Source organism: Palaemon carinicauda, chromosome 40 (genome assembly GCF_036898095.1).
Source record: "Palaemon carinicauda isolate YSFRI2023 chromosome 40, ASM3689809v2, whole genome shotgun sequence".
Lineage (NCBI taxonomy): Eukaryota > Metazoa > Arthropoda > Malacostraca > Decapoda > Palaemonidae > Palaemon > Palaemon carinicauda.
The window spans coordinates 68,024,621-68,043,222 of NC_090764.1; the positions used below are offsets into that span (position 1 = coordinate 68,024,621).

An 18,602-nucleotide genomic window follows, 5' to 3' on the forward strand; every position below is an offset into this window, starting at 1 on the left:
AGAGAGAGAGAGAGAGAGAGAGAGAGAGAGAGAGAGAGAGAGAGAGAGAGAGAGACATATCCACAAGCCTATAAGAATATTTCCAATTCTCATTCTCTAAGTTGTTTCGAAACATTAAACTTATGAGAGTCTTTCTACTTTCCCTAATGGAAAGCAAACTTTCTCGGAGGACAGAAAATACTTTCCCCGGGGAGAACATTAAACGAATATCATATCCATTTTATATCTATTTCTATTGCTTGCTTTACCAATTATTATTATTATTATTATTATTATTATTATTATTATTATTATTATTATTATTATTATTTGTCTACTTGTGTCCATATTTGTATAAATTTTATTAATAATAGCGAGTTAATGAATATATATATATATATATATATATATATATATATATATATATTATATATATGTATATATATATATGTATATATATACAGAGAGAGAGAGAGAGAGAGAGAGAGAGAGAGAGAGAGAGAGAGAGAGAGAGAGAAGGTTGTCCAGAGCACCAGCCACCCGTTGAGATACTACCGCTAGAGAGTTATGTGGTCCTTTGACTGGCCAGACAGTATTACATTGGTTCCTTCTCTCTGGATACGGTTCACTTTCCCTTTGCCTTTTGCCTGTACACACACTGAATAGTCTGGCTTATTCCTTACAGATTCTCCTCTGTCCTCATAAACCTGACAACACTGAGATTCCCAAACAATTGTTCTACTGCACTATAATTGTTCAGGGGCTACTTTCCTCTTGGTAAGGGTAGAAGAGACTATTTAGCTATGATAAGCAGCTCTTCTAGGAGAAGGACACTTCAAAACCAAACCATTGTTCTCTAGTCTTGGTAGTGCCATAGCCTCTGTACCATGGTCTTCCACTGTCTTGGGTTAGAGTTCTGTTGCTTGAGGGTACACTCGAGAGGACACTATTCTATCTTCTTTCTTCAACTCTTTTTTTGTTAAAGATTTTATGGTTTATATAGGAGATATTTATTGAATGTTGTTACTCTTCTTAAAATATTCTATTTTCCCTTTCTCACTGGGCTATTTCCCCTGTTGAAGCCTCTGGGATTCCTGCTTTTCCAACTAGGGTAGTAGCTTAGCTAATAATGATAGTAATAACAATAATAAAACTAATATATATATATATATATATGTATGTATATATATATATATATATATATATATATATATATATATATATATATATATATATATATATATATATATATATGTATACATTCACACAAACACACACACACACACACACACACACACACATATATATATATATATATGTATTTATATATATATGTATACATATATATATATATATATATATATATATATACATATATATGTATATATATGTATATATATATATGTATACATATATATATATATATATATATATATAAATACATATATATAATGCTTATGTTGTTTTAAGTAAACCTTGGTATTAGTCTACAAGATTCAACTGTGGGTATTATAACAACGAAGGAAATGATGGAAGACGGTTATTCTAAATACAAACAGTTGGGAGTGGGTGGGTCGTTTCTTAGCATTATTATTGAATCTTTAAGTAATAGATCTCAAAGAGTTGTTGTTGATGGGCACCATAGTGAGTATAGGATTGTGATATTTGGTGTTCCTCAGGGTAGTGTTCTTGGCCCATTACTTTTCATACTATGTACACATGACATGTGGTTTGCAACAATTCCATCCCCTGAATGTAGAGCTGGGGTTGCTGAATCCCTTAATAGAGATCTAGCTAAAATTAGTGCATGGTGCAAATTATGGGGTATGAAGTTGAATCCCAACAAAACTCAAAGTATGATTATAAGTAGGTCAAGGACAGTGGCTCTTCAACATCCGGATCTCAGTATTGATAACGTTTCCTTAACTTCATATGACTTTTAAAATTCTAGTTGTGACTCTCGACAACAAATATAATTTTCAGAAACACATAAGGTCTGTGTCTTCTTTAATTGCACATAATATTGGCTTCTTGAGAAAGTCTTTCAAGATTTTTGGTGATCAATCTATTTTGAAAAAGTGTTTCAATTCTTTCATTCTACCTTGTTTTGAGTATTGTTCTCTTGTCTGGTCTTCAGCTGCTGGGCTTATAGCATCTTGATTTTCCAACTAGGCTTGTAGCTTGGCTAGTGATAAAAATAATAGTAAATGGTTAATTGTTACTGTTACAAATTTGGAATGTAGAATGATACAAGCCCTAGGGCCTCAGAAGAGAAAAGAACTCGGTGTGGATAAGGCAACATAGAAGTAAAGAATAAACTTCAAACCAATTGATAAAAATGACAATATGAACATTGGTTATACACCTGGGAAGGATAGTAGTAATGGTTTTGAGAAGAAAAATCAAAGATGAAGATACCTTAAGGAAAAAACAACCTTTTGGATAAAACATCAGGCAGTCTCGGTCTGTCTATTAATCCTGCCTAGCATGCCATTGACAAAACAAGAGTAAACTGAGAGGGAAGTGTGCTTGAGTATAATTTCATTCAATAGAACTCTAACCCAAGACAGTAGTAGGCTATGAGCTTGGTTTGATCGAATAGCTTCTTACCCTAGCTAAAGTGCCTATACTACCCGCACCATACAGACAAATAACCACTGAGCACTTACAGTAACTATCCCTTTATGTGCAAGCTTAAAGTGTAATACAGTTTGTTGGTATAGGCATGAGTAAAGAGAATGTATTGAGAATATGCCAAACTATTTAGTGTATGTGTAGGGAAAAAAAAGAACCAAAGTCGTCGTAAAAGATTTTACCGTTGAAGTCGTCGTCGTTGTCGTTTAGCGAAGGATCATAGAACAAACCTCCCGGACAGCCTTTGAAGGCTCCTATGATTCTCTACAGATACAGAAATCCTCATTGGAGGATATCCATTGACTGACCTGCTTCCTGCCTTGAAATTATTTTTGCAAGTATTGATAAGGAAAGGTCTGAACAATCTAGACATCTTACTAGTGTTATTTGTAAATAGTTTACCAGGTAATGCGTAATGAAGGGTGCAACGCTTGAACCAGCCCTGGATAACATGAATGAAGTGCCATACTAATTGCCATTTTACCAGTCAGTACTAAAAGCATGCTGAACTATTGAGGACCTGCAACAGAAGGGTTAATACTTTAAGCAAAACTTTACAAAATAAATCCTTTATGGAAAAAGAGTATATTAATACAAATTATAATTATAGCTATATTAATAATGAATTACTGTAGTTTAACTAGACTACTGTAATGAGTTCCATTTTTAGTTTTATATTGGGTTATTTTTAAGGATTTGTTCTCAAATGAGGGATAGAAATTGGACCAAGGTACTGTTCAAGAATTTATAGCCTATAGCTGTGTATGGGAGACCAAAGGGATGAAATAAACTATTAAATTAAAAGCACAATTTCGGGTCAGCTGGATTAGCTTTATAAATGTACAGCCTAGAATGAGCCATGCAAAGAACAATACAATTTAGACTCCAGCAGGCATAGAATACAAAGACAAAAGGTACTAAAACACTTTTTCACTATAATATCCAAACGATTTCTACTGAATCTAGTGTATCTATTAGCAATACAAGCACAGAATGCACTTAATAGATGGCAAAAATGGCTGTATCAGTAGAACAATTCCTGTCATAATATAATAGATGGCAACTGGCAAGCTTCTACCAAAGTGAGACACTATCGGGTACAAATTGCGTGAAGGAAGGAGCATCTAAGTTGAAGTTCCCTCCGCCAAGTGAGAGGGCAAAGAAGACCATCCCTAAACCAAAGTAGTCCAGAGTCATCACTAGGCTAGCAAGGCGCAGGCGAGGTGTTCTGCCAAAGATCACTGTAACAGAATTAAATGTTAAAAATGCTTCTTCTATTGATCTCAATATTTTGAGGAATGTGATTTAAAGGCATATTCGTATACCCATATTTCTTGTACAGCAATATCTAACATAAACACAGCCAGCACAGTAAAGAGTGCATATTGCAGCTATGAATTCAACTTTCATGATCAGTTTTACTTTACTAGTTATAGGATGAAGGGATTCTTGGTTTTAGCTTTCAAGTTTAGCATTCAAAGATGGTTGTACATTTATATGGAAGCACAAAATCTTAATTACTACTGTAACATAGCATTTATTTTGTCAGTAGGTCTATAATATAGTGATAAACCAATCCTAGCTATGTTAGAGTAACAGTAAATTTCAACTTTACCTTAACAAGACTAGCATTCAAGATCCATGATTTTTTACAACAGCCTTCCAATCTAAGTTTTCCGTTGATGCTTTAGTTTTGATAACCTGCAAAATAAACATGACAATGAAATAACTTACCAGGAGACAAATAATTTGCAAGAGCCTTTTCTTACAGGCTAAAAAGGGGAACTTTGATGATAGACTTATCATTACAATCAATCATAACTTGTAGTTATTCTATAATCATCGAAGCCACAAACTTCTAGACCACTATAGTCGCCACGAAGATTCCAGGCAAAATAAGCCCCACCCTTTGATGACGTCATAGCCAATCACATTGCCTTCCACGTTAGCAGCGGTGAGAATACATCCCCTTACAAATTTCAAACTATACTAACATGTAATGTGTTGTGATGCCTATGATGTCATCAGGGGTGGCAGGTTTATTTCCACCAAAATCTCTGCGGTGACTATAATGAAAAAAAAAACGAAAAACTAAATATTCCTCTCTTTCCCCTTGTCCCCAACCCTTAAGGTTGTGGTGGCCGATGCGACAACATCCTTGACTGGTGATCCCCAGACTGATGTTCGAGTCCCGCTCAAAATCGTTAGTTCCTTTGGTTACTGCAGCCCCACCATCATTGTGAGATAAGGATGGGGTGTTTGGGGGGAGCCTACAGGTCTGCCTGCTAAGTCATCAGCAGCCATTGCCTGGCCCTCCTTGATCCTAGCTTGGGTGGAGAGGGTTCTTGTGCACTGATCATATGTATATATGGTTAGTCTCTAATAACATTGTCCATATTCCTCCATGAGTAAACTTAGGTAATTTTCAATGGTTTGTAGAATTATCTTTACACCTCTATTTTTATTCATTTATTTTCATTTATCACTGATATGATCACAATTAACTCGTATCTTGTTTCGCATACACTAACCAATCTAGTTCTTTCTTCCTATCTTTATTCTCACTATTTATTTTAGGTAATCTTTTATCATCACTATTCATTTTCAATCTTTTATTTCTATTTATCTCGTGCATGATTTAGTTTACTTATCCTCTCCATTGTGTATCTCTTTTTATAGTTTATATATGAGAGATCTATTTTAATGTTGTCACTGTTCTTGAAATGATTTATTTTGATTGTTCATTATTTCTCTTTTAGTTCATTTCCTTATTTACTTTCCTCGCTGGGGTATTTTTCCCTGTTGGAGCTCTTGGGCTTATAGCACATTGTTTTTACAACTAGGGTAGTAGCTTAACTAATAATAATAATAATAATAATAATAATGTTAGTAATAATGATGACGATGATGTTGATGATAATAATAATAATGATGAGCATAATAAAGATGATAATGATAATAATGTTAGTCATAATAATAATAATAATAATAATAATAATAATAATAATAATAATAATAATAATTAGCTGTCTGCATGAAATGGTGGTTCTTTTCTTGAGCATAAATTTCAAGTCCGTTTGGCTTCAAATCTTATTATCCGACATGGACTGGTTTTTATTACCATCGGCGGAAGGTTGTATTTTGATAGGAGTGTATCTATTTATTTATGTTTGTTTGTTTGTTTGTGATTCGCATTACTCAAAACTATTTGACTGAATATCATGAAATTTGGTGGGATGATTAGCCATGATTCAAGGACAATTTGATTAGATTTTGGAATGTTTGTGTTAAAGATCAAGGTAACGAAAAGGTATGAAATTTCCTTTTGCTATATCGTGGTAAATTTCTCACTGATTTGCATGAAACTAGTGTCAACATGTGCATTATTCAATTTCCAATCTTGTGATGTACAAAATGAAACTCACTGGCACCACATAGTGTTTTATTTTCAAAAAGGAAACAAGCATAAAAATTAAAAAAAAGTATCATTGTTGTTGTGCATTGGTATTTACAATTCATCTTTTCTCTTATCCATGACATTTTCTGATTGATCAGTGGTTTCTTTAGATTCCTCTCCTTGAACACCTTTGGATTCAGCATCCGAATCTTCTTTATTGGCAGGTGGAGCTGCCTTGCCTTCACTTGGCCCAGTTTCACTCCTCTCCTCAGGTGGAGTGATCGTATAGTTGGCCACATTTTCTGGGTTCAGGAGAAGGTTCTGCTTCAGTGGGAGGCTTTCCCAGAATTCTCGAATCTGACAAAATAAAAATGAAGAATTCAGTCCTCTGATGATAGCCTTCTGGAAGCGTTGTAAACAATGTAGTGGGTGTCTGAGAAAAGAACTGGCCGTAATTTTAGCCTTTAGAAGTTAATCTAATTTTAGATGATTGCAGAAATGAGCCAAATGAAGGATTGGTGTTGAAGTGGCCATGTAACTAGAAATTTATTAAAAAGGATATATATATATATATATATATATATATATATATATATATATATATATATACACACACACACACACACACATATATATATATAAATATATATATATATATATATATGTATATTGTGTTAGACACATTGCTCCTTGTTATATAAAGTAGCTTTATATATTATATTAAAGTACGTGACCCATCATAAATGACTGCTAAATATTTAGATAGATGTACACATACATTGATTTAACCCTTTCCACCCCCTTCCCCTCTCCAAGCTACATCTCGATGTTTCAGCAATTTGGGAGAGATTGCGCTCTCCAAGTGGTTGCCGCTCAGCGTAACAAGAAAGAAATACATATATTCAGCCAGACACTTGCTCTTTTTCCTATAGGAGATATAAATGTGAGTGTATATATGAGTGTACTTCATTTACACAGAAATATATAATTAATACAAACACAGTACTTGAGTACTACCTCTGTTCTGGAGTCTTCTTCCATAGCTGGTGAGAGATTGAGGTTCAAATGGGAGTAGTTCTCTTTGCTCACGGGTTCCCACTTGAAGCCTAAGGAATCGTCAGGTGTTGGATCCCTGAGGAGAGGTAAAGCCATTACAAAACGACACTTGGTTAAGTAGATAAATATTTGAAATCTATTTTGCAAATGCAGGGCGGGCATTCTGATTTGTCGGTAAGTCTCTCGCTTTAAAACAGTGTTACCAGATCAGACAGTCCAATGCTGACAGTAGACACAGGCAGACTAACGTATAGCCCCAAATACACTGCCAATCATGACTGTACAATATCCTTGTGCATGCATATGCGTTGTGAGTGGGTGTGATTGAGTGTTTGCAAACACTCAATCACTTTCACGAACAAAGGATATGCTTGCACAAACAAGGATATCATGCAATCATGATTGACTGTGTATTTGCCCGTTATGATTTGGGCCAGACGCCGGGCAGTTTTGTCAGACGATAACCAGGCGTCCATCCAGTGCCCCAACAAAGGACATGGGCACTTCGATAGTTTACCCGTTGTTTCCTTGTCTATGACGTCATTTACACTCGTGATCGTCGCTCATACAACAAAATTGGCAACGGCGTCTGGCCGCCGTGCATGTTCCACTCGTTTGGAAGGGACTTTATAAGCATGTAAGATGGTTTAAAATTTCTTTTAAGCTTTAAAACTTTAATAAAATTGTTGCAAAAGGCTCAGAAATACTAAAATAAATGCGTTATAAGCTCTGGAATGTAGTTAAAGGCTTGAAATAGATGTTTTATGGGCTCTAGAATGTATTTAAAGGCTTTTAAATACAGATTTTACTGATTTGCTTTTAATATTTTATAGACTTCTCCAATTAGTACTTCACTTTAATCTTCATTACTGGATAAAATGACTTCAGCATTTTTATTGTGAACAGAACAAAAAATTCCTCTTCCAAAAATTATAGATAACATGAAACTACCAAAGTATGCTATTTACATCAGCTTCTTATCGTTGTAATTATAAACAATCAATTTGTTTGGATGTAAATCAATATTTACAACTAGTAATTCTACCAACTTCAGGCATGATCGTGTTCACTATATCCATAATTCATATAATGGAGTTAATTGAAGGGTGACTTGTAGACAATATCTAACCACCTCTCTCTCTCTCTCTCTCTCTCTCTCTCTCTCTCTCTCTCTCTCTCTCTCTCTCTCTCTCTCTCTCCGTATTTACATTACTTAATAATAAAGCAATTTAAACAGTGACTTGTAAACAATATGTAACCACCCATTTCTCTCTCTCTCTCTCTCTCTCTCTCTCTCTCTCTCTCTCTCTCTCTCTCTCTCTCTCTCTCTCTCTCTTAGGCATATACTTACATAAACACAAACACTCAAACACAAGCACTCCCAATAATATTGCTCTCAGAGGAATGGGAACGAATTACTCAAACTCTGTACCCGTATGTGGCGAAGTTAACCCAAAGTTTGGTCATGATATCCCTCATCTTGAGGTCGTCCTCCTTCTCCAGGGGTTCGAAATACCCACCTTCGAAGAAATAGGCAATGTCGTCTCCGTGTGATACGTCTGAGATAAGATAAATGAGAGAGGCAGATTAGGATCTTGCCAGGGCAGGTCACCCAGTATATTCTTTGCTAATAATTATAAAAGGATGAAATTCTTAGCAACACAGTGGAATAACTACTGCACTGTAATTGTTCAGTGGCTACTTTCCTCTTGGTAAGTGTAGAAGAGACTCTTTAGCTATGATCAGCAGCTCTTCTAGGACACTCCAAAATCAAACCATTGTTCTCTAGTCTTGGGTAGTGCCATAGCCTCTGTACCATGGTCTTCCACTGTCTTGGTTAGAGTTCTCTTGCTTGAGGGTACACTTGGGCACACTTTTCTATCTCATTTCTCTTCCTCTTGTTCAAGTTTTTATAGTTTATATAGGAAATATTTATTTTTATATTGTTACTGTTCTTAAAATATTTGGTGTTACTTAGTTCCTTTCCTCACTGGACTATTTTACCTAGTTCCTTTCCTCACTGGACTATTTTCCCTAGTTCTTTTCCTCACTGGACTATTTTCCCTGTTGCTGTCCCTTGGGCTTATAGCATCTTGCTTCTCTAACTAGGGCTGTAGCTTAGCAAGTAATAATGATAATAATAATAATGATAATAATAATAATAATAATAATAATAATAATTTGAAAAAAGATTATTTTCGAGATAAAGGATTCCTCATGAAACGAATTGATGAAATGTAGATACTTGTTGTGCTATGATACCCAAAGTTTATAAGACTGTTATGAAGTTAATTGTCTGTTTGTTTTTGTAATCTGTACCTGTAATAACTTTATCAATTCAACCATGATTGATTTTCAGGTTTGTAAAAGTAATTATATTGAGTAATTAAAGCACTTAGGATCATAACGGATGAGTAAGGAGAGGTATTAGAAAGACGATTCACATCCCTCTTCAAATTTTAATTGAAAATTTTATTTTGTTGGAAAGGTAAAGTTATGTGGTATATTATAAAAAAAGGAAAATATGACTGATGGCCATTCTGATAAAAGATAATAAATATAAATTTTCCATTTTCAGTTGAAATCCATAATTAAACCTCTGTGATTCACTCAGTTTTCAGTCTCATTAACGTTAAACGCCAAAGCAGCCACTATCTTGTATCAACCTTGCTTAAGTGGGTCTCCTACCATAATAAAAGTCTCTATTGGTCTGATTTTCTTCTTCTAAACAGCTCTAAAATTTGCCAGTAACTGTGCTATGATGATTCTTCGAGAGGGTATGGATATTAATCAGTAAATTTATTAAATCTTTCACTTCTAAAGAGGTCATATGGGCATTGATTTATGTACTAAGCCTAGGGGCCTTCCTAGGTTTGGCGATCTGCCTTTCTACGTTGTTTTAAGGGGCCGGGAGTTGAGTAGATAAACCTATGTTCATATGTAATCTTTTGAAGTAAAAGAATTGATAAATTTACGCATGACTACCTATACATTCTCTGGCAAAGTGCAGTAATGTTGAGAAGAAAATGAGATCAACTGAAAATGTGTCTTTATAAGATTAACTCCACTGAGGCAGACGTTATCTTCAATCAAAGAATAAAGACCACCCAATAAAATCCAAGGTCCAGACTTACAATTCTTTCCAAGATCGAGCCCATAGGCGTCGTTAATTGACCTTTGACCTCTGTAGCTGAACTCGTAAGTGAAGACTTTCTTGCCCCAACGATGGACGTTTTTGGAATGCATTTTGGATGTGATGTCGTGGGCGATGTTGAAGTAACGGTCCGAGAACATCTGTTTTGCTCAAGAAAAAAAATATTGAATAGTCATGATGTTTATCGAACTAATATGAAGGCGATTGTTTTAAGTCTGTTGTTGTACACTGTTAAAAATTTGCCGTAAAGAGAATGGTAAAAATCCTGGAATAAATGTTGAGACAGAGATAGAGCAGCGAGAAGTCCCATTACTTTAAGAGAATGTTTGATCACAGACTTATGCTGATACTACATTATGGTCGGCAAAACATACCTGTGTCACATTATCAATTCTGTGAGGGTCGATGTCCGTGCTTTGAAGGTAGCGGTCAAATATCCTGATGGTCTGATTCAGGGGAGATACCTCAGTATCGGAGAACGCCAGAGCCACTGGGCCGATCTCGGCGAAGTTCAACTTGAGAGCCGATCTGTAGTCTTCGTTGGCGAAGATTGCTGTAGAATTTAGGTATATCATTATTTTTGACTTGTTGATCACACTCTAGTGTCTATTATTTACAGGGAGAGACAAAAAATGGCTAGGTTTTAATAGATTACCTTTGTAAATTTGGGAGGTTAAAGAAAATAACAGTAGTGTACATATATAGATAGTAAAATAAATAAGAAATAAAAATTGCAATAAATGTTTTGGGTTAATATATTGTGATTTTTTTATTAAGCAGTACCTCTAGTATACAAGGTCGGTCAGCCCCATGAGGGGACTGTTCTCCATGTATCTCATGTGTTGGTCTGTAGGTATAACAAAAGGGGTTTTATCTTGTCATTAATCCCTGAACTCACTTTTATAGCTTTTGTATATCTGCACCTCTTCCCTTCTTCCAACTTGCTTTCCAACCTTTTCTAAAGGCCCTTCCACACTGAGGGCAAATGCAGGGCGAGGACTCTGATTTGGCCGTAATTCTTTTGCTTTGAAACAGTGTTTCCAGATCAAACCGTCCAAGTCAGTCAGTAGGCACAAGCAGGCGAATGTATGATAGGGGCCAGACACCGGGCAGAGCGCAGAGTCGCGTTGGACAATAGTCAGGCACCCATCCAGCACCTCAACGACAGGCACGGGCACTTCGGTGGCTTGCCCGTGGTTTCCTCTTCTATGACGTTATCTACACTTGTGATCGTCACCCATACAACAAAATTGATAACAGTGTCTGCCCGCTGTGCATTTGTCACTAGTGTGGAAGGGTCTTAATTATTACTTAATACTGCAACTGCACCTTGGTGCCTGAATGGCCTTTTCGGCACCATTGCTGGACCGGATAGCCAGTGTCAGTGATGCTGATCAGATACTCACTTGTCTTCTCCATTCACCCATATGGAGCCATTTTATTCCAGTTGTAAGATTGTTGTTGTTATCAGAACTGGACGTCCAAAATGTCTTAGAGAATTGCTACATATGGTGAAGCTAATGAATCTTATTGACACAAAAAAAGTTATAGATGGTTTCAAATCATCGGAACCTAGATATATGTCTACTGTAGGCTGTAGGACCTTTAAATATGTGGCCCCAAGACTATACAATAAGCTCCCACTAGCCATCCAGAAGGTGAAGATATTATTAAGGCTTTCAAGAGGAAACTGGGGACTTTCTTGTTCTCTAAGTGCTTCGATGGTGTGGATTTGACAATAAATGGGCAATATGCAGTGTGATAAAATGAATGCAAAGATCCTGTAGAGAGTACGGTTCCCCTGCTGTATAGGATTCAGAAAAGCACCGCCTTAAAGTAAAGTGAATTAAGTAAGATTTTTGCAGATTGCTTGTCCCCTCTGGCCAAGCATGGGTTCTTGCAATTCTGCAGCCAGTAGTGGTACAAGGACAAAGGAAACCAATATTAAATGAAGAAAAAGATCCTTACGTATGGAGTAGGCGCCTCCTTCATGAGTGGTGACCCCTGACATGAGGTTAATCCTCTTGTGACGTCCGTTTTTCATGAGGATTTCTGGTTCTGACGGCAGGAAGTCCCCATCAATTCGTGGGACCAAGAGGAAGGGGTTCATAAACCAGATCTGTTTGGTAAGAGATGGGTTTATTGATGTTAACAAAATGGTATAGCAAAAACTAGGGTCCTCCAAATGTGTGATCGTCTTGTAAACAAACACAGGTGCTGCTCTAAACATTTTATAAGTGTTACCAGATATTGGTATGACAGATGAATGGTAGTTAATAAATGGCAGATTGATTAGTAGTTAAGTGATAACAACATAGTTTTAAAGTAAAGACGATGAACAGCACCAAGGTTACTACTGCTGGACTGTCAAGTTGCCAAGTCATTTCTTTACCATTACCAGAAAATTTCGTTTATGGTTACGATTCCCAAATGGAATTGAGAAATAGTTTCTCCCACCCAAATATAACACTCCTTTTAACAAGTTTGCAAGTGTTACGAATAGGCCATTCACAGCAGTCTCTCTTTCAAGTAACATTTCTGTTAAAGTTTAACCTTGTGGTGTCTAATGTGACAGAAAAGGTAACTTAATACCACAAAACATTAAGTAAAATATAAGTGCTTATGTTTATTGAAATTTTGCCTATAATTGTCACTGATTGTGCAAAATTTCAGAAACATTTTATTGGAAGAAATATGCTATGGAGTATATTTTCCTCCAGTTACACATTGAAGATCTCACCTGCCTCAGCACTGGGTCTAATAAAAACAAATTTTCTTATCAGATTAAGATGAGATTCAAATCAGAATAGTTAAAATAAGTCATCATCTTACATTGAAGTGCCGTTGCACGGGAACTAGATCCAACGCTGGGACCTTCTGCAGACAATCAATCATTGCATTGCTTCCATCCTCTGTCGAGCAGTTGAACATTTTGGCAGTGTACTGGGCTACTTCTTTGAAGGCTCCTCCTATAGCATACGGTCCTAGGGCTGAGCCAGACATGAGAATGGCCTTTTGGAACAAACCTAAGAAGAAAAAAAAAGGGTTCTTTGCTTTATAACAGAAAAGGAGGGAAGAACAAATCTAACTTGAATTGGCTTCTGTTGGTAACAGAAAAGGAATACAAAAAAAATATAACTTAGAACACCAAAACCATGTCTCAAGAAAAAAAAAAAAGTTATTAGAGTTCCAAGAAAAGCTAATAGATGAATATAACATGAATGAAAATGCAAAAGAACAAGGAGAAATTTTGATATCAGATGACAATATAAACTGTTGTGATTGAGAACCAATAAAATTTTTTTACAATTAAGCTAGCATTTGGTACTGATAACAGAAGAATCAGCCTGATCAACTCCAAAGTTGGCAACTGATTTGATGTCACAAAGCCAGGTTACTCACCAACCGTCCTAGGAGAGAGGATCTGGAAATGAACAGATGCAGCCCCAGCACTTTCACCAAAGATGGTAATACCCACTGGGTCGCCTCCAAATAAGTGCGCATTTGTCTGGACCCATGAAAGGGCCATAGCCTGGTCTCTCAGCCCATAGTTTCCTGGTGCATCTTTGTCCTCGGTGGATAAGAAACCTACGAGAATAGTAAACGAGACAAATAGATTTTATTCAAATACATCACCAGCAAATTTTGCTACATATTGGGCAGCCAACATATCGGGTTGACACGAGAATAGTTACAGATGGTTTCATATTATTGGAACTTTGATATGTCTACCGTAGGCTCTAGAGACTTTAGATATACAGCCCCAAGACTATCCAATAAGCTCCCACTAAACATTGGAAAGACTAAAGATATTAAGGCTTTCATGAGGAAGCTGAAGAATTTCTTGTTCTCTAAGTGCTTCTATAGTGTGCATTTGGCAATAAATGTGCAATATATGGTGTGAAATGCTGAATGCCTTAGAATGCACATGATAAAATGACTGGAGGTGCTGTAGTGAGTAGGGTTCCTTACAGTATAGGAGCAAAAAAGCACCCTTTAAAGTTAAAGTAAATAACCTTAACAACTCAGTTGGTCACTGCCATTTTGCCTTAAAGTTTTGTCGGACTTTAGACGTCCAAACGATAGTGATTGGGTCACAGTATAGCTTGAGCGAGTTGGGTTTGGATGAAAGGAAAGGAGAAAGGCCTTACCCAACAATCCCAAACGGTACTGTATCGTGACAAAGACTATTTCGTGGTTCATCATAACGTGAGGTGCATACTCGATGCTGCTTCCCGTGAAGAATGCACCACCGTGGATGAAGACCATGATTGGCAACCGGGCATTCTCTTCATGTGGCTGTAAAATAGTAATAATTACAATATGAATTTTTTACCTATTTATAATATCATAGCGCATTCATTATCTTCAATACACAAATAGTCTCTGTACTAATGACTTCATTCATGTATTTGTACTGTATATTTGTACTTTATTCTATTTACAAATTTGGAATCTCCCAACCACTTGTCTGACTCTAGGACCAGTAAGACAGCCCTAAAACACCTATCGTATTGTACAAACACATGTAGGACTTGCATATGACTTATACATTGCCCTCACATAATATTAATAATAAGACCCTGCATAGCTTTCAACTTACACGGATTACAAGGATCCTATCATAGTACATCAGTTGTGGAACTATTAGAGGACTGCAACTACTCCACTTACCTCATCTTACATGAGGTCTGATAAAGTTTGCTGCAAACAACCAATTGGTCATGGCTGTGAACACATAGTATAACTGGACATTCTTCACAACCTGATCATCTTTACACACATCTGCTCTTCGAACACTGGCATCACTGCCTTAGATATGACGAGTATATGCAACCATTTTAGTGCAAACTTTGCCACATTTCGTTACGTTTAGTTAGGAAAATCCTGTCTTAGATTATTTGTGATGTATGCCAGAGGATTTATGTTTGTCATCTCGCATATTCTTGATCCAATCATACATTTTAAAAATTTTTCAATTTCATATTTACCTACAGAATAAGTTAGCTATTGCTTCCCATTTTCATGTAGATAATCGTGCTTTTATGTGTCAGTCAAATGAAATATTCATCTTGTAATTTATGGAAATAAACGTTATTCTTAGGTTAACATCTCCCATATTTAACTTACACATCGTGTTTTCATACATGTTTTAAGTGTTCATGTAACGCAAGCCGAAGTCTTGTTTTAATTTTTTCTTGTGTGAGGCGATCTGACTAAAGTGATTACTATGTTTGTGATAAAGTAAAGCTATTTGAATCAATCTATTATTTTAAAGTTCTACAATATGACTTCCCAGTAGTCATTGGAACCCTTAACCTTTACAGTAGTGCTCGCCCTAACACATTTTGTCATTTGCATTGTTAATGTCATTTGTCCAACTACTTTATTAGGATTTACTATTCTACGCCCTGGAGTGGTGTATGAATATTAATGTGGACTTTAAAGTGTGTATGGTTTGGTAACCATAGTTCTTGCGGTTGTCGTGTCTGTGACCTGTGCGAGTGTATAGCTCTATCCTCTGGTGTTTGGGTTCTGGAGATCAGAGCACGGGGCTTTCCCAGATTGTTTCCCACAATATTAATTCATAAACAATCTTCTCCACCCAGTGTCATTTATTGTAGCCTTGTATTACTTAAATTCATCCAGAGATAAATTGTCTTTTCAATGTTTGCCATATTATAATGATAATAATTAGACAAGCACTGTGAGTATGCTGACCTCCGCCATGGCAGCTTATTTATCGAAACCAGCTTGCCTTTTTCAGAATCAATTTAGACTGCATGCGTATTTGTAAGTCTGTGTGATAACCATGTGCAAACTTTGTGTTAAGGTCAGGGTTAATTCGGTCAACCTTTTGCTTGACTTTGACCTTTGACCTAAAACATTCAAAATTGCATCGCTTTCACGCCTCATCCTAACAAATAATCCCTAAATGTTTCATTACTCTATGGGTAAAACTGTGGCCAGGAAGTTGTTCACAAACAAACAAACAGACAAACGGACAAACATACAAATAAGGGTGAAAACTTAACCTCCTCCCAACTTTGTTGTCGGAGGTAAAAATAACAATCTCAACCTTAGGTGTGAAGATATTGAGGTAGAGGCAATCTTCTTGGCCAAAGAGTTCGTTACCCTCAGGAAACTCGTACTGGAGACACACTGGGGGTTTTTGGGTGCAGTCGCGAACTTCCTCCCAGTTTTTCACTTTAGTCGGCATCTTGCAGAGAGAAGAAAAGGAAAGGAACAATGAGCACCAATGAATGGATTAGTGGGTTTTATAATCATTTGCTGTTATATCATGATTGAATCTAGAAATGTTTTGTAATTGCAAATAAGTAGGGTAGAATTTGTGGAGATGTGGAAGGATTTAGTTGTATTTTGGATCTTTTGCTGAACAAAGGTTTACGACTTGTGTCCCAGGAATCTCGCGTTCCTTGGCCGCTCTTCCCACAAGCCAGGAACCTTTTGGTTACTCCATCAACCACAGCCAATCAATGTGTGTTTTTGTATTGTTTCAATGATCTAATCAATCACGTACTTTAACTGGTCTTTGCTTGTTTTTCTCGACATTTAGAATTATCTCGTAACTCTCTGTTCTGACAAGCTGTACATTCTGTGGTACATAGTCTCTTGTCTAGTACAGTGGTAACGTGTTTGGTCTAGCATTTGCATCACAGCAGATCGATCCCCACCTGGGGCCGTGAGTTTAAGCTGTTTACTGGGGAGGCCAATGCTGTGGGTAGGCACTACATTCGGGGCTTGGGGTTGCTTGCCTGACGTCTTGGTGAGCATCTATTCCGATGAAAGTTGAACTGAAATCGGACACCTTTAACCTTTATACATTAGCTTTTTGAGCGAGTAAATTGGTGTTACTTTAAACATATAGTTAAACTAATGTTTGTTCCAGTTTAGAGTACTTCTTTCACAATTTAAAATTATTTCATTGCTCCTCATCTCTGGCAAGCAGTACATGTGGTACACTCGTTGGTCATGTGGACAAGTAAGTAGGCGTAGCTTTCATCAGCTAAGTAATTATTTAGTTCAACAGGTTTTTGCCACTCGTTAACTAACACAACCTCCTGCACTCATCATTCTCGGATTATTTTCTTCTGTTTTCGCATAAAGAGCAGACCAGAAATATCATGGCAGTCCTCGTGCACCGGGTACAAGGGTTCCTGGCTGGTAGGCAGAGTAGGAGATGTCTTGGACACAAGTCGAAGTACTGCCCCTGACACCTCTTACTTTGAACCTGAGATCACCAACTGGAGGTTCGGCGAATGGAATGGAATAGAAGGAATAGAAGGTCTTCCCCTTGGTTGACTGCTCTTCCATTCCAGCGATGGGTCCGCTGGCCGTGTTTACCCTGTCTGGTTGGGGTCTAGGGATCTCCACCACTTCCCCCTCAGCCTCCCCCTCCTCCATTGGGGGTATATCATCATTTTGGGTTGACAATTCACTCTCCTCTTCTCCGACAGATTTTGACACCGACAGCAACAGCACCAAAAGTCCTAGTGGCAATAGTCTCATTTTTTTGGCTGGAAAGAAAAATAGAATTAAAAACCTTGTTGCCTTTTTTTCTATCTCTTTAACACTGGATTTTATTTAAAAATATAACATAAATTGTGTACAAGCAAAAATGAATTTTCATTGCATTGGTGTTTTCATTTCAAACCCTATTGATTTTATGGCACAATCTCTTGTCTAGAGAAAAATCTATACCATTTTGAAGCCTCAATGTTATTCTTAATACATTAGAAGTTTTGGACATATCTACAAAATTGATTGGGAAAACAAAGATTCTGGGGGAATAATAGTTTCAGTTTGGAATCTAAATTAATTCCATGTTTGAGTAGAATTGAGAATGTAAATTCGGTCATTGTTCACTCAAGTAAAATAGCTGAACATAGTAGTTAGAACAATGATCTTTGCTGCGACTATTTCAGTTCTTACATGTTTTTTTGGGAAGATAACAAAAGGCTATTTCGGGGCTAACATTACTATAGTCACCGGAGAGATTCTTGGCAAAGGCAAAATAAGCCACACCCCTCGGTGACGTCATAGCCAATCATGTTGCCTCCTGCCTTAACAGGAGTCACAACACATTGTAAGTTAGTATAGTTTTAGATTTGTAAGGGGATGTATTGCGACTGCTGCTAACGTGGGAGGCAACGTGATTGGCTATGACGTCATCAAGTGATGGGGCTTATTTCGCCTGGATTCTTTGAGTGGCCTATAGGTTTTTTAGTTATAAATAAAGTGTGTGTGTGCTTATAGCATCCTGCTTTTCTAACTAGGGTTATAGCTTAGCAAGTAATAATAATAATAATAATAATAATAATGATAAAGATAGTAACAATGATGATGGTGATAATAATAATA

The 18,602-nt window shown here is 36.7% G+C and overlaps 1 protein-coding gene across 1 annotated transcript; it reads right to left on the minus strand.

Moving 5' to 3' along the window:
- Positions 1-6,098: 6,098 nt before the first annotated feature.
- Positions 6,099-17,750, minus strand: LOC137632062 (venom carboxylesterase-6-like). The gene is made up of 11 exons (XM_068364038.1): positions 17,466-17,750; positions 16,300-16,440; positions 14,372-14,519; positions 13,623-13,808; positions 13,053-13,246; positions 12,189-12,339; positions 10,595-10,773; positions 10,201-10,360; positions 8,499-8,625; positions 7,028-7,142; positions 6,099-6,367 (listed from the first exon to the last, which is right to left on the minus strand). Exons 1-11 carry the CDS (start codon positions 17,748-17,750, stop codon positions 6,122-6,124), a joined length of 1,932 nt encoding a protein of 643 aa, XP_068220139.1. The 3' UTR covers positions 6,099-6,121.
- Positions 17,751-18,602: the final 852 nt, after the last annotated feature.